This window comes from Pinus tabuliformis, chromosome 3_1 (assembly GCF_031772625.1).
Source record: "Pinus tabuliformis cultivar Carrire ecotype Pingquan chromosome 3_1, CPIR1, whole genome shotgun sequence".
NCBI lineage: Eukaryota > Viridiplantae > Streptophyta > Pinopsida > Pinales > Pinaceae > Pinus > Pinus tabuliformis.
Window position 1 is genome coordinate 490,876,705 of NC_142301.1, and position 16,413 is coordinate 490,893,117.

The 16,413-nt window shown below is 37.3% G+C and overlaps 1 protein-coding gene across 1 annotated transcript; it reads right to left on the reverse strand.

Moving 5' to 3' along the window:
- Positions 1-13,819: 13,819 nt before the first annotated feature.
- Positions 13,820-15,949, reverse strand: LOC149187944 (allene oxide synthase 1, chloroplastic-like). The gene has a single exon (XM_089411499.1). It carries the CDS (start codon positions 15,897-15,899, stop codon positions 14,367-14,369), a length of 1,533 nt encoding a protein of 510 aa, XP_089267625.1. The 5' UTR covers positions 15,900-15,949; the 3' UTR covers positions 13,820-14,366.
- Between the last annotated feature and the right edge of the window lie 464 nt (positions 15,950-16,413).

Here is a 16,413-nt window from a genome sequence, read left to right on the forward strand (position 1 = left end):
CAATGGTTCTTAGCAATTCTCATATAAGTATGAGATCCCTATGCTTAAATTTGTTGTTTATACCTTTAGATTACATTTTTGTGATATGTTTGATGAAATGCCTGTCATGGCTAGTAGGGGTTCGGTTAAGGGCTTGTTCAAGTATCTACTTTTGCATCCTTGTTTCCATGTTATCTTACTGTTTTGAAGGTGTCATTCAATTCTGGACAGTGACCTGGGATCTGGTCTTGAAAAAGTGGCTCAAATCACAGAGAAGCAGGCACAACACTAAGAAAAATAGTCCTCAGATGGTAGCATGCTTTGTCATAAGAGAATTCAGAGCCTCCTGGACGCTGATATATCTATAGCTGAGAGTGTCCACGGGTCAAGTGGTCAAAAACTTCAGTGGGACCCAGGGGCTAGCTACCTGAGTGGTTGGAATGGTTCTTAGGAGTCCTCTAGCTGATGTGGAAGGTATATATGTTATGTTTATGTCGATTCCGCTTCCTTAAGGTCACATGGGAGGTTGAATCTAATCATAGTAGCCTCTCGTTACATGTTTACCCCAGTTGGTTGGTCACTTGAGTAGATGTAGGAGGAGGGTGTTACAGAGTGGTATCAAAGCATGGTTCACCCATTAGACTGGATGGGTAGTGTGTTGATCATGCATTCATGTTTTTTGCATATGTGATTAATCATCCTTGTGGTCTATGTGCTTGTTACATATGCATGGTGTTAGTCATAGTTGTAGTGATGTCACCATGTGGAAGAGGATGTTATTGTTATGAAGTATGTTGTCATGAGTGTATGATTGGTTACATGTTGTTTACGCTTGTGTATTGTCAGTGTATGTCGATATGGTTGTTGTTGTCATGCATGAGGTCATGGTATGTGTAGTTGATATGGTCATGCATTGATGACTAGAATCTAGCTATATTGATGGTTACATGGTTATGTGTTTATGTATTATATGTCTATATGTTGTTATGATTATGTTTATACATGTATCACACTGATTTGATGATATAGCAGATGAGATATCCTCCTTGAATTTTGCTAAGGTACATTGGTTTTTTGTAGTTTGGTTTCGCTGACATATGCCTTGCAGGAAAGAGATCAAAATGACTAGCAAGATGGTAGACTACAAAGACTCTCCCTATGAATCAGATGAGCAACGTGGTGTTGGGAACTCTTATGATTTGGAAGACACATTGAGAAGCTTGAAGGAAGAAATAAGGAGTTGTAAGGCAAACAATGACAAAATCATACAGGCACAAGAGAAACAAGTAGAGGTTAATGCAATACTTCTTCAGAGTTTGTCAGAATTGCAGCGACAGGGGCCACTTTGGATCAACCATGGATAGGAGGACAAAACTAATGGGGCATATGGAAGTAGGTCTCATGGTGGTTATAGGTCGGATAGAGATGACATTGTTAGAGATGGCAGATTGTTGGATACTCCAGATAGGAGAGGTGATGGATACAAGTATTATTCTAGTTCTGGTTCTGATAGGCATCATGATCGTCATCATTATCATCCTTACAGGAGGAGTGATAGGGGATACTTTCCAGATGAGTTTAAGAAAACACAGCCTCCTACTTTTGATGGAGATGTGAGGAAGCCGGAAGATGCAAAGGCTTGGATACTTGGGATGAAGAAGTTATTTGGGTTGCATAATTGCACAGATAATATGAATGCCAGAGTAGCTATCTTCAGCCTGAGAGGTAAAGCAGACATCTGGTGGGAAGATGTGAAGCAGGTTAGAGACATCAGGACTGATGACTTGAGTTGGCATGAGTTCAAGAGGCTTTTCAAGAAGAATTAATTGTCAGAGAGGTACTACGACAGTAAGGCCCAATAATTCTATGAGCTAAAGATGGGATCAATGATAGATGAAGAGTACACGACTATGTTTATGGAGATATTGAGGTATGTAACATATCTTAAGGATGATAAGGCCAAAATTCATTGATTGTTAGTGGATTTACATTAACATTTAGAGATCGGATTGAGTGTGATGAGCCTTGGTCACTTGAGGAAGTTATTAGGAAATTGAAACATTGCTATGAATAGTCAAAGCATAAGAATGAATCTCAGCAAGGTTGGAAAGGGAAAGACAAAGGTAAAGGTAAATGGCAGCCTAAGAGAGCAAGGCCTGAGAATGCAAAAGAGAAAGAAAATGTGGCACCAAAAAAGAGGTTCAATGTAGCTAGACATGGACATGGGTCACAACATCAATATAGAGATGAGGACACTCGTCAGTTGGAGTGTTTGACATGCGGAAATGAGCATATTAAGAGAGATTGTTCATAGAATCAGGGTGGTAGGCCTCAGATATATAGTGCACAGGATGCATAGACTATTGGGGATGTTTGTCAGAGTGTTCCTCCTATTTATGCAGCATTGGATAGAAAACAGGAAGACCATTAGGCATCTATCATTGAGAGGTAAGGTAAGCTTTGTGATCAAGTTATTTCTATTTTGATTGACCCTGGATCTAATTATAGCTATGGTAGTCCTAACTTGGTGGATAAGTGTGGTTTGGGTAAGTAATTGCATGCATAATCTTGGTTAGTGCAATTGGCTACAGGTACAAAGAAGCGATTTCACAATTGGGTAAGAGCTTGTGCATTTGATTTGAATCGTATGCTTACCGCAACACATTTGAATGTATTACTGTTGGGATCATATAGTATGTTGTTGGGCATGGATTGGTTGTACCTTCATACAACCAAGGTAGATTGTTATGACAAAGCCATTGAGTGTGTGGATGACAATAGGGAACCAAGAGTCTTACAGGAAAATAAGAAAGCCACATCAGTTAGGATGGTGACAGTTATGCACGAAAAGTGCAGTCGCATAAAAGGGTGTGTTTTATTGGCAATCCATATTTCTAGTGACAAAGGTAAGGAAGTTGATGATGCAGGTGTTTTGAGAAGGTACCCAATTTTACAGTGGTTTCGAGATGTATTTCCTGAGGATATTTTAGAGTTTCCACCTCACAAGGAAGTATACGTTTTTATTGAGTTAGTGTTGGGGGTGGCTCTAGCATCAAAGTCACCTTACAAGATGAGCACACTTGAGTAGGTAAAGTTGAAGTTACAGTTGAAGGAAATGTTGGACAAGGGATACATTAGGTCAAGTGTATCACCTTTGGGCGCACCTTTATTGTTTATGAAGAAGAAAGATGGTAACCTCAGATTATGCATTGACTACAGGAAGTTTAACAAAGTGACCATCAAGAACAGGTATCCACTACCGAGGATTGATGATTTGTTTGATCAGTTCAAAGGAGAAACAACGTTCTTGAATATTGATCTGATATCCAGATACCGACAGGTACGCATCAAAGAAGAGGACATGTACAAGACAATTTTCCGGACCAGGTATGGGCATTATGAGTTTGTTGTAGTTCCATTCGGTTTGACTAAAGCTCCAGCTACATTTATGTGCTTGATGAATATTGTGTTGCCTCTGTATTTGGATAAGTTTGTTATTGTGTTCCTTGATGACATATTGGTATATTATAAAAATGAGGAAGATCATGTCGAGCATTTAGCAACAGTATTAAGGTTCTTGAGAGAGTAGCAGTTGTATGTTACTCTCAGCAAGTGTAGTTTCTTTTAGATTGAGGTACATTACTTGGGACATATTGTCTCCAAGGAGGGCATTGTAGTATACCCAAAAAAGATACGGGGCATCATGGACTGGGTAGCTCCTAGGAATGTGGATGAGGTGAGATCTTTCATAGGTTTGGTGGGCTATTATAGGAGGTTCATTAGGAAATTCTCACAGATTTCTTATTATATTACATCATTGCAGAGAAAAGGTAAAAAGTTTGAATAGATAGAGGAGTGTGAGGCAAGTTTTGAGTAGCTCAAGCCATTGTTGACACATGCTCCAGTATTATAGATTGTAGATCCGAACAAGGATTTTGTAGTATGTACAAATTCTTTCAAAAGAGAGCTTGGTGGAGTCCTTATGGAGGATGGACATGTGGTATGATTTGAGTCATGAGAAATAAATGAGAACGAGAATAACTACCAGACACATGATATTGAGTTAGCAATGATCATACATGCATTGAAGATGTGGAGGCACTATCTTCTTGGCAGGAGGTTTGTGCTGATGAGTGATCACATTGGGTTGAGGTATTTGTTTGACCAACTGAATCTCAACATTAGGCAAGCTAGATGGTTGGCCATGATCAGGTTATTTGACTTCAAGATTAGGTATATCAAAGGTAAGGAGAATAGGGTGGAAAATGCTCTTAACAGGTGGGTGTAGGTAAATCGCTTAGTAGCTATGAGCTCCTATGGGAGAGACTTACAGGATAGGATCTTCCAGGCAGCTCAACAATGTCAGGTATATGTAGATTGTGCACATGTTGCAGTAGAGTACAAGTAGTAGTACAGTTACATGTACATGTAATAGTACAAGTACAGGTACAGGTAGTGGTATAAGTGCAAGTGCACAGGATATGGACTATTGCCTTACATCGAACAGATTGGTCAAATTTAGAGATAGCATATATGTGTCGGACAGTAGTGAGCTCAAGAAGGTTATCTTGAGGGAGTTTCATGTGAAACCATATTCAGTTCATCCAGGTTATCAGAATACATTGACCGCAATAAATGGATTTTATTATTGGTTTAATCTGAAGAAGGATGTAGTAGAGTTTGTGGCTAGGTGTTGCGGTTGTCAGCGTGTGAAGGTAGAGTGTAAGAATCCAAGTGGAAGTTACTACAAAAAATTGCAATTCTAGAGTGGAAATGGGAGTTCATTTCCATGTACTTTATCACAGGGTTGCCAAGGACAGTGAGACAACATGATTCCATCATGGTTGTTGTGGATATATTGACAAAGGTTGAACACTTCATTCCAGTGAAGTCTACATTCTCAGCTAGTGATGTAACACATGTATTCATCAAAGATGTGGTCAGAGTGCATGGTGTTCCAAAGAAGATTGTGTCAGACATGGATGCAAAGTTCACTTCCAAGTTTTGGAAGGAGTTTTTTGCAGGTTTGGGCACAAAGTTGGGCTTCAGTATAGCTTATCATCCACAGACAGATGGAAAAATTGAGAGGGTCAACAAGAATCATATCAGAGGACATGTTTAGGATGTATGTGATGCATCAACGGTGAAAGTTGTAAGAGTATCTTCCACTAGTAGAGTTCGCTTACAACAATGGGTATCAGGAATCTTTGAGGATGAGTCCGTTTGAGGCATTGTGTGGGTGGAGTTGCAATAATACCATCAGTTAGAGTGATACAATTAACAGTGTTTTGATTGGACCAGACATGTTGGTTGACATGGAACAAGAAATGCAGGTTATAGAGAATAATCTAAAGGCATCACAGGAGAGGCATAAGAGTTATGCATATCGTAACAAGTTTTTCAAGGAGTTCTAGGTTGGGAACAAGTGTACTTGCACATAAAACCAAAGAGGAGATCCTTACAAATTGGATCATGTGTCAAGCTGGCACCATGGTTTTGTGGACCCTTTAGTATTATTGAGAGGATTGGGCCAGTAGCTTATCGACTTACACTGCCTCCGACAGTGAAAGTACATGATATTTCCAAAGTGTCACTACTTAAGAAGTATGTTAAATATGTTGATCATGTGATTGACTAGTCTGTATTGCAGGTGGAAACAGATCGAGAATTCTAGCCGAAGCCTTAGTGTATATTGCTGAAAAATGTTCTCATGCTCCATAACTGAGAAATCGAGTAGTTTAAAGTGCAGTGGAATCACTTTGGGCCTGATGAAGCTGCATGGGATATGGAGGATCAGATGTAGGCTATGTATCCTTCATTGTTTTCCAGTTCAGGCAAAGTAGTTTTGGTATGGTGTTTTGGTATATTTATTGGTATATGTTTTGGTACATGTTTGGTGATGTTTTGGTATATGTACACATGTATATGGATGTAAATACCAACATGAGCTATGTTATAAAGCTCCAATAAGCAGCATGGGTGTCATGTAATTATGGTGTTATGTTGTTATGTTGGTTTGCTTTTTAGCAGGGTGATCATTCTAAATACTACATCGAGCTATGATATAAAGCTCCATGGGGCAGTACGTTTGTTTTTCAATAGTTTTACCATGGTATAGGTGTGGTTTAACACTGAGGATGGTTTCACCCAAGGGGGACGATTCTCTAACAACCTTGGTGAAAATTCCATGTAATAAAAGTTAATAAAGGCAAAAATAATAACTAAGATTGATGGGACACTTATTCCAAGTTGAATGTTGGGAAATACATCCTAGTGTGGGTGTTCATCGGTTTATTAATGGCTAAGGAAATTGGCAAAGGAAATGGCTAAGGCTTTGGAGAGGCGAAATGACATTTTTGGCACACTTATTTATGAAAATAATGGAAATTAGGAGAAAAGGAAAGTGCAAGGTGTCAGGTTGCATGTGAGGAGGAAAATGAAGGAAAATAATGTAAAATGAAGAAAATAGAGGCCTACTTGATAAAAAGGCTTTTGAGGATCAATTTCTAACCTTTTGTTAGTTCAGTTTTGGAGCTCTCTCATTATTCTCTCTCTCTCTCTCTCACACACACACACACACACTTTTGAACACTTAGAGTTTTCTTGGAGCATTTTGACATTGGATCAAGAAAGGAAAAGAAGGAAAGAGGAAGCAGATATCAAGCAAGGAAGAAGAGGATAAAGAAGCTACAACAGTATTCTTTGCAGGTATTGATTTTCATGTGTATTTTCCTTTCTAGATTTGGCATGCATGGTATTACATGTGGTTATTTTGCTGTTATGGCATGGGTTTTTCCAGGTGCGAGTGTTTTCCGCCTAGCCCTGCCATTTCTAAATGACCATGGTGTGATGGGGTTCTCATGTTTTGGTTGAGCTGGATTTCCAGATGGATTCAAAGCTGAGTGAGGTGGATCTCTGAATGATAGAACACATGGCCTAGTAACCCTTGAACCGAACTATGGGTTGTGGTAAATATGGATTTTGTGTTTCCTCGGTGGGTCCAATAATCCTTTCCTTTGAATGTAAAGATATATGGTAAAGCCAAGAGGTGTATTTCTCTCTGTTGGGCCTAGTAATTCTGGGTTGGGATATGCAGTAAATCCTGGAGAGTGGGTCTCAATTTAGGGCCTAGTGATCCAGTGTGGATTGTGGTAAAGCCTGAGAGACTAGGAGACAGGAAAATTCCTCACAGTGTAGGTGGAGAAATCCGGTGGCATCCATGCTTGTTTGGCCTAGTGATTAGGTGGAGATCATGGTAAAGCCTATTATTACATGTTCATTGTGTTGGCCTAGTGATCTAGGATGGATTAAGGTAAAGCTTGGTTTCTATTGATGAGGGTGAGATGTTTTGGCCTCAGGATGACCTTGTTGGTTCTTTTGGTTTGATTCCCACATTCATGCTTGGAATATGGCATGTGGTTGAATGGATGAAGAGAGATTTGGCTCATCCATTTTATGGTTGGAACGTGGTAGTCCCATCCCAGGTTTGGGTTTTGCATCATCAATATGAGGTTATTTCTCCTTGTATGTCTATGAATACTATACTATTTTATATGTGGATCATATGACTACAATTTCATTTGTATTTTTGTTGCTATTACGCTGGTTATGTACGTGTTTTATGACAGTGGCTATGTATGGATTTCATCATGTTTTTACTTATAAATGAATGGACAATGTATATATGACCTTATAGATGATAACGCAGAAAATGATATGAGGGAGCAATGGTTCCTAGCGATTATCATATAAGTATGGTATCCTTATGCTTAAACCTATTGTTTACACTTGTAGATTACATATTTGTGATATGATTGACGAAATGCATGTCATGGCTAGTAGGGGTTCGGTTAAGAGCTTGTTTAGGTATTTACTTTTGCATCATTGTTTCCCTGTTATCTTATTGTTCTGAAGGTGTCATTTAATTATGGGAAGTGTCTTGAGCTCTAGGCCTGAAAAAGTGACTCAAATCCTAGGGATGCGAGCACAACACTAAGCAAAATAGTCCTTAGACATTGGCATGCCTTTTCATGAGAGCGTCCATAGGCTCCTGGACACTGGCAGACCTATAGCATGAGAGCGTATAGAGGTCAAGTGGTCAAAAAATTAAGTGGGACCCAGGGGATAGCTGCATGAGTGGTTGGAATGGTTCCTAGGAGTCCCGTAGCTGATGTGGAGGGTCTGCATGTTGTGTTTCTGTCGATTCCACTTCCTTAAGGTCACATGGGAGGTTGAATCTAATAATAGTAGCCTCTTGTCACATGTTTACCCTGGTTGGTGGGTTACTTGGGTAGATGTGGGAGTAGGGTGTTACAATAATACATTGGATTTGGTTGATTTTCCAAAGAATAAAAATATTCTTGGTGTAAAATAGGTGTGCAAGACAAAGTTTAAAGAGAAAGGTGAAATTGATAGATTTAAATAAATACATGTAGCAAAAGCATTCCCACAACAACCAAGAATATATTCTGGAGAAATGTTTGCTCTAGTAGCCAGATTGGATATTGTAAGAGCATTTCTAGACATAATGACTCAGAACAAGTGGAAAGTATATTAGATGGATGTAAAATCAACCTTCTTGAATGGAATTCTAGAAGAAGAAATTTATGTACAGCAACTTCTATGATAGCAAATTGAAGGTAAAGAAGATAAAGCTTACAGGTTGAAGAAAGCGCTCTATGGACTGAAGCAATCACCTAGAGCTTGGTATAACAAAATTGACAACTACATGATTAAGAATGGATTCTATAGAAGCAACATTGAGCCTACATTGTAAACAAAGCTAAATGAGCATGGAAATTTTTTATTGCTTGCTTATATGTTGATGAAAAGATTTATACAGGTCATTTTGAATTGGATAAATTTAAAGCAGCCATGATGAAAGAATTTGAGATGACAAATCTTGGTCTCATGAAATATGTTATTGGCATAGATGTTGAGAAATCTAAAAAAAGGAATTTTTATTTTTCAAAATAAATATGCTATAGATTTGTCGAAAAGATTCAGGATGGAAAATTGCAAACCTGTCCCTACACTAGTTGGAACAGGTACAAAGTTAAGCAAGGATGATGAAGGATCATATGTTAATCAAACTCTATTCAAAATATTGGTTGGTAGGCTCATGTATCTCAGAGATACAAGACTAGATATTATGCAAAGGAGTAAGTTTGATTTCTAGATTTATGGGGACTCCAAAAGACACACATTGGAGTGTAGGAAAAATAATTCTTAGATACATAGCAGGAAATAGAGATTGTGGCACAATGTATGCAAGCACAAAAAAGAAGGATTTGATTGGGTACATAAACCGTGACTTTGCAGGAAGTTTGGATGATAGGAAGAGTACTTCTGCTTATGTGATCCATCTTGGTTCATGTGTGATTTCATGGGCATCTAAGAGGCAACCTAATGTGACACTTTCGTCAACAGAAGCAGAATATGTAGCAACAACATCAACAACATGTCAATAAGTATGGTTAAGAAGAGTATTTGATGGACTCAAGAAGAAACAACAAGGATCAACATCAATATATTGTGACAACACCTCAACGATTGCACTATTCAAGGTTAGTGTGTGTCATCAAAAGAGAAAGAATATTTAAAAAAATCTCATTACAGTCGTCAAACACCAAAATACTGGGTGCCCGAGGGATTTTTTAATTATACTGAATCTATTTCCACCATTAAAAAAATAATATTCAAGCACTTCTACTGTTAATTTCTTTAATTAGTTAATATATTGTAAAATTTTTGAAGAGCTAAATTAATTTATATATTTAAAAATATAATTTAATTACTATTTTTAATTTTTCTAGAAGAATTGGAATCTAGGTTGGCCTAGTACTCATGTTAGATTCCAACTTCTACCATTATGACTCAAAGTGGAACACACCTCTAGCAACACATGGGTTGGTCTAGTACTCATGGTAGATTCCAACTGCTACCATTATGACTCTAGGTGAAACAAGCCTCTAGCAACACACTACCCACAAGTAAACTCGGTGAATTTAACCCTGGAATCACTTGGAACATAATACTTCATTTTCAAGATCATTCCTAATTCAATTATCCAATAAAGTAGTAAAAAATTGTTAATACAAAATATTATTTTATTAATAACTTTATAAACAAATATCAATTAATCAATTTAATAATTTAATTTAATTATAATATTTATTTATTATAAAATATAAGTTATATATATAATGGTTAATATGCCTTAATCAATGTAACATAATACATTATCTATCAATCATTTTTAATGATGTTTTAAAATTAAAATATTTGTTATTCTTTAAGTAATATTCTTGTTATAATTTTTAATGATGTTTTTAAATTAAAATATTTTTTATTCTTTAAGAAATATTATTGTTATTCCTCGCTTTGAAACCCAGCTGCGTGGCACCTCTATTTCGGTCATCCCTCTACTCTCAGCAACCATGGCTCCCCCAGAGGTGGCCCATCCCCCTCCCTAGGACGAGGCAGCTACCTTTCAGGCACTCGTCTCCTCCTTATCGTAAAAGCAGAGATCAATATCGAACTCTTCAAAATTTGTGAAGTGGTTGGAATCAATTCCTTCTGAATTCTTAATTGCCGAGCTGTCCATATGATTTAAACAGTTTTAAAAGAATTCTTAATTGCTCCTTTGAATTTTTTAAGCTATGTTTTCCATTTTTCCCTTTTCCAAATCCTTTTTAGTTCTTTATGTCAAACGCAAGGCCCACGAATGCTCCAATTGAAAACTAATGGAAATTCTACACAGTAAAAATATTTTAAATGGTTGATGGGTTTTTCTTTGCCTAGATTCTTAGTAGAAATCTGAAATTTAAAACAGAAATTGAAATTTATTTTGAATGGAATTCACTCATTGTACTTTCAATTTTCTTGAAGAAACCCTATGATGAATGTTTAAATGTATGTGATGTCTAGATGTTAAATTTACAATAAATGTTAGATGTTTATGAATAGTTCTCACTCCATTACTACGATTACTGATATGTATTAACATAGATCAACAATTTGAATTAAAGGGTTGAAAATAATTATTTATGTTCCTTTACTTTCTTGTACAACTAATAAGAGAAAGTAGAGTGCACAATACTTAAATCAGGAACAAACAAAACATTAGCAAAATTTAAGGTAGAACTGTGAGTCATTTATAGAACAACATTCACAACGAACAAGCATTACTCTGTGATTTAATTTGTTGCATTTTTATCATGTTCTTTTCCATTGTTTAAGCCTAAAATTATGAACATAACACATGAACATTAAATTCTAAGAAGCACGAAAAAATGTTCAACAAGTGCAAAGAAACATAGACAAATTCATACACAGAATATTAATAGAAAATCAAAACAATAACAACAAATTGGATCAAACTTAGATGTTCCTAAGCTCTATACTATAGCAGCACGACATAGTGTGACTCTGGCCCCAACACCACTCACTTGGGTTATACAATAAACAAAATGAAAGAAAGTAAAGGAAATGGAACAAACACACAAAAATATAAACCAAAACAATATAGTGAAAACCCAATTTTTATTAATAAATAAAATAGTAGAAAAGTGTAGTACACAAATTGGCTAGAATGGTGATAGTTTATCTATGAAAAGATAGAGATAGAAATTATTTTCATTCTCAAAAGTTATTACAAGAGGTTGAAACAATGAAATTTTAACCTCAAGAAAAAAAACACAAGGTGTCCAAAACCTGAATCCTAAAAGATGAATTGCAAAAGGTTTTTGGGCCCCAAATGTTTAGTTGGTACATCATCATTTTTCCTAGGGTGAAATTTTTGCATACAATCTCTTATTTGTATGCATAATAGCTCATTGGAGAGAACTATAGGATGATTACAACTTTTGGTTGCTAGTGTATGCCAAAACAAACCATGGGCACCTAAATAGTAAAAAAGTATCATTTAAGGCTTTAAAATGGGCTTGAATGTTTGGGACCCAAATTATCATAAAATCAAATACCAATAAGATAGAGAACCATTGAGCCAACGGAAGAGTTAGTTGGTCATTGATATTCATTTGAGCCAAGATTATTCCTACAAAATATATAGAGATAGAGAATATGGGGTTATGCCCCAAATGCTAGTATAGTTGGTAGTTTGATGTATAGAATGGTCTATACTAGACTAGATATTGTCTAGGTAGTGGGTGCCTTTAATCATTTCATCATTAATCTTGGAGAAAAACATTGGGCTGCAATGAAGAGGTTTTTCATTATTTGCAAGGAACTTCTAAATATTACATTTTTATCATAATGAAGTTTTAGGGGAACCACCCTTACTAGCTATACACAGTTAAATGGAGTCTAACTGCGCAAGGGATGTAGATAGAAAGGAATCTATGCATTGGTACATGTTTTTATCTTTTTTTGGAGTAGCAAGTTAGATAAGAAAGCAACAAGTTGTGTTCACTTTGTCCATTGCAATGATACCGTACATGGTTATTCATGCATGTAAGAAGGTCATTTGGCTTATGATATTGTGTTTAGAAGTATGGCTAAGTCAAAGAGTTATTATACTTCAATGTGACAGCAAAAGTGCCATTTATTTGGATAAGAACCCAATCTTGCATGCAAATATCTAATACCACTCTATTAGGGATATTGCAGAGGATCTAAAGGTGACACTAGAGAAAGTTGACACCTTGTAGATTGTTATAGATAAAGACAAAACTAGTGATCATAATTAAATTCAAGTGTTGTCGTGAGTCTATGGGCTTTATGGGCCCTATCAGTTACCTTGTAGTTTGATGCATTCTCACTTGTACCCTTATAATGTATATGGAAATTGGGAGAATGTTGGGACATGTGTGCCTTACACTTTGTTCTAATATAGTGGAAGAAGGAATAGATACATAATTATAGAAGAGAATAAATGCACATAATTATAGAAGAGAATAAATGCAGAGTGGTGGTAGAGAATAAGTGTAGTGCACTCACAAGTAATAATGGTTGAGCATGGAATAAATGAAAAATAGTGGTAGGGACCAATTTTCTAATAGAAATGAATAATAATAAATGGTTTATAGTTTTATTTTATGGCTATTTATTTAGTGCGAGCTGTACAAAAAAACTAACTGTGTATAAATAATTATTATATGGTAAACATTCTGATTAATCAAATGTAATGATACAAATATAAATACATCAAATGTTGCTTCAAGATAGATAAACTATAATGGACACACAATCTATCAGTGGAGTGAATATATCAACCAAAAATAATCTAGGAAGCATCTAAATGGAGGTAATCTCTCAAACCCAGTTAGATCTAATCAAATCCTAAAACTAGGAATATACTTTCTACATAAATAACTATTTCTACCTAATAATGACCAATAATCTCCTAAATCAAATATAATTACACAGATAAAACAAGCATAAATTACACAGTAACACAATTTTATATTATTAATAAACTATCAATTTTTTCCTAAAATTAAATTATTATTGAATACTCTCGTTGACTATAAAAAATGTAACATAATATTATTATAAAATAAATAAATAAATAAATTCTATAATATAATGCATCATATTAATAATTATTTATTTATTTTAAAATATTATATTTTTCTCCTTTTTTGTTTATGGATTCATTTTTTTATCATTGTAACAATGTAACTATTTAAAACTTTTCTCTTTTTTTTACCAATTTTAAATAAGTTATCTCAAATATTTATAAAATTCACTAATATTTTGAAACAAAATTTACATGCACAAAATTTCCACCTATCACATCACATAACATTATAACTGCCTATATATATTTATCCACTTGTGAAATTATTTTGACGGTTTCTGTTAAAAATTTAATACATCCTCGAACACCAACTCAAATTTATATTTCAAACCATTCACAAATTCTAGTTGAATGCATTGCATCAACGTTTTATCAAATAGGTGGGAGATACGTACGTGGTCCCGCGACTGCTCAGTCCTACTTATTACAAATTGACCAATACCGATGCCTCTGGGGCGAATCAGTTGATCATATTGGATATTGAATACATCTCCAGCCATTCACAATTGTAAATGGGCAGATGCATCGCTATAATTGACCATGAATTTTATTATTTTTCCACCACTCTCTGGCAAATGCACAGTGATGCAAACATGCAACGGCAATTTGAACCTCAGAGAGGTGGGAAGAAGCATAAATTGAAACCTAATTTACAGTTGTAGATGGTAGAAAGATGAGTGAAACATGGCAACAATGGGGCAAGAAGCATAAATTGAAACCTAATTTACAGTTGTAGATGGTAAAAAGATGAGTGAAACATGGCAACAATGGAGGGAAATTATTGTAGAAACGCCTATCAGCTATTTGAGTGAATAGAGGACCATGTCCAATGCTTGCATCGCTCTCAGGAAGAGCTCTTAGTGAGCATCGTAAAGGTGACAGAGGAGGACGAAGACGAAGACTGTGCTATGGCAAATGAATCGTATCGCAGGAAGAAGTGCGCCAGAAAAAGGTGAGCCATGCTGACAACGACGTCCCTCTTCCCCGCACACTGCTTGTTGTCAGCAGACGTTTCATCAGTTTCACGCCCATTAGACCACAGCAGGTGCTTCAACATCTTTTGCCCATCCTCACCCATGAACCGACGTGGAACAAACTCCTCAGCCCTAGTGAACACTTCGGGGTCCCGGGTGGCAAACGGCTGGTACCCGCAAAGCATTTCTCCCTTTTTTACCGCATAACGCCCGTCGTGGGATTCGACGAAGAAATCCTTCTTGGCCCTTCCGTACTGTAGAGGCACAGGTGGCTCTATCCTCAGCACTTCGTACGCAGTCGACCGGACCAGCGCCATGCTCTCCAGAGCCCTGCCGGTGAGTCCCCCGTGTGCTTCAACGGCTGCGCGGACCTCTTCGGCGAGATCTCTGTGCAGTTCGCCCCCGGCGCGGGCAACATATTTGACCATGTTATTAAAAAATACGCGCAGTCCGCCGAAGGCGTTGAAGGTGATGTAAAACAGAAGATTATTGCAGGCCTCTTCTCTGTTCAGGCCGAACTGGTTTTCAGCCACATCCAGCGCGAGAATCGCATTCGTCCACAGGAAATTATAGAGCTTGTGGTAATACCTGGAGACGAGGCAGAATGGCACACGAAATAAATGGACGGTGAGCTCGTCCAAGAATTTCGGAAGAACGCCCGAGCTTACGGTTGGAGCGAGCACAGCAGCCAACCAGTTTTTCAGACAAGAAGGGCCGTCGGTTCCGAGGCTGGCTGGGCCCGGCGCGACGGGGTCCGCGCCCGCTATATACCGGCAGAGAAAATTGCAGAGCAATTGATCCATCGGGTCAGTGAAAGACGCCTTCCCGCTATTCGCGAATTCTTTCTCCATTGCAGCGCTGAGTTTGTCGAACTCCTCGGCAAACAAAGTAAATTGTTTCTCCCGATTGTTCCCCAGTAACTCAAAGCACCAGCTCTTAAGCCTATGGTGTTTTTCTTCGGATGGGTCCATAAAAATGGTGGCCCTGTATCCCCCAGTGAATTTCAAGCTGGGCATGTATGTTCCGGCCAGACTATTCTTCTTATCCACCTTACTCAAATCGTAGAGCACAGGGAAGCTCTTGCCATCGAGGAGTATTATGACTCGATTGTACGGGAAGAAAGGCGGGCCTGGCGGCATATTCACCCTAAAGACCGTGCTCTGATATTTTTCGACACGGCGTTTGAAGAAATTATCGACCCCTCTGAAATATTGGATTCGATCCACAATGGCTCCAACCAGCGGCAGGCCATATGTTCCAGGGATCTCCTTCACAGGAACCTCATGAGGTGAGGTCGCGCTTGTGGACATATCGTCTATACTCGAACGACGAAAACTCAACCTACAGTAATATTGGAAATCAAAGGGGGAGGCAAAAACAAAAGACCTAATGCCAACGTACATATACTGCGCTTATTCTCTCAGAGATTAATATCCGTAAGTGTTAAATCAAGTGCATTTATACACCGGATATGAAGAAGAAGGGCGTTGAGTGCATGACATGGCGATTTTATCTCGACGAAGTTTAGAGTTTTTGGGATTGGAATTCCTTTTTCATTACCATGTGCTTCTTACCATGTGCTTCTGAACTGGGCGATTTTATCTCGACGAAGTTTAAAGTTTTTGCGATTGGAATTCCTTTTTCATTACCATGTGCTTCTGACCTTGGCGATTTTATCTCGACGAAGTTTAAAGTTTTTGGGATTGGAATTCCTTTTTCATTACCATGTGCTGCTTACCATGTGCTGCTTACCATGTGCTTCTTACCTTGTTTTTTTTAATTAAATTACTTCTGACCTTGTTTTTTTAAATTAAATTATGACTTTACATTACATTTGTATTTATTAATAAAATTGTATTACGGAAATTGTATGACGGGCAAAACCTATTATAATTCAGTTGTTATTCTCGAATGCTT

Bases quoted from the DNA above. Each gene is read 5' to 3' on its own strand.
- LOC149187944 (XM_089411499.1), bottom strand. From the start codon at position 15,899: ATGTACGTTGGCATTAGGTCTTTTGTTTTTGCCTCCCCCTTTGATTTC.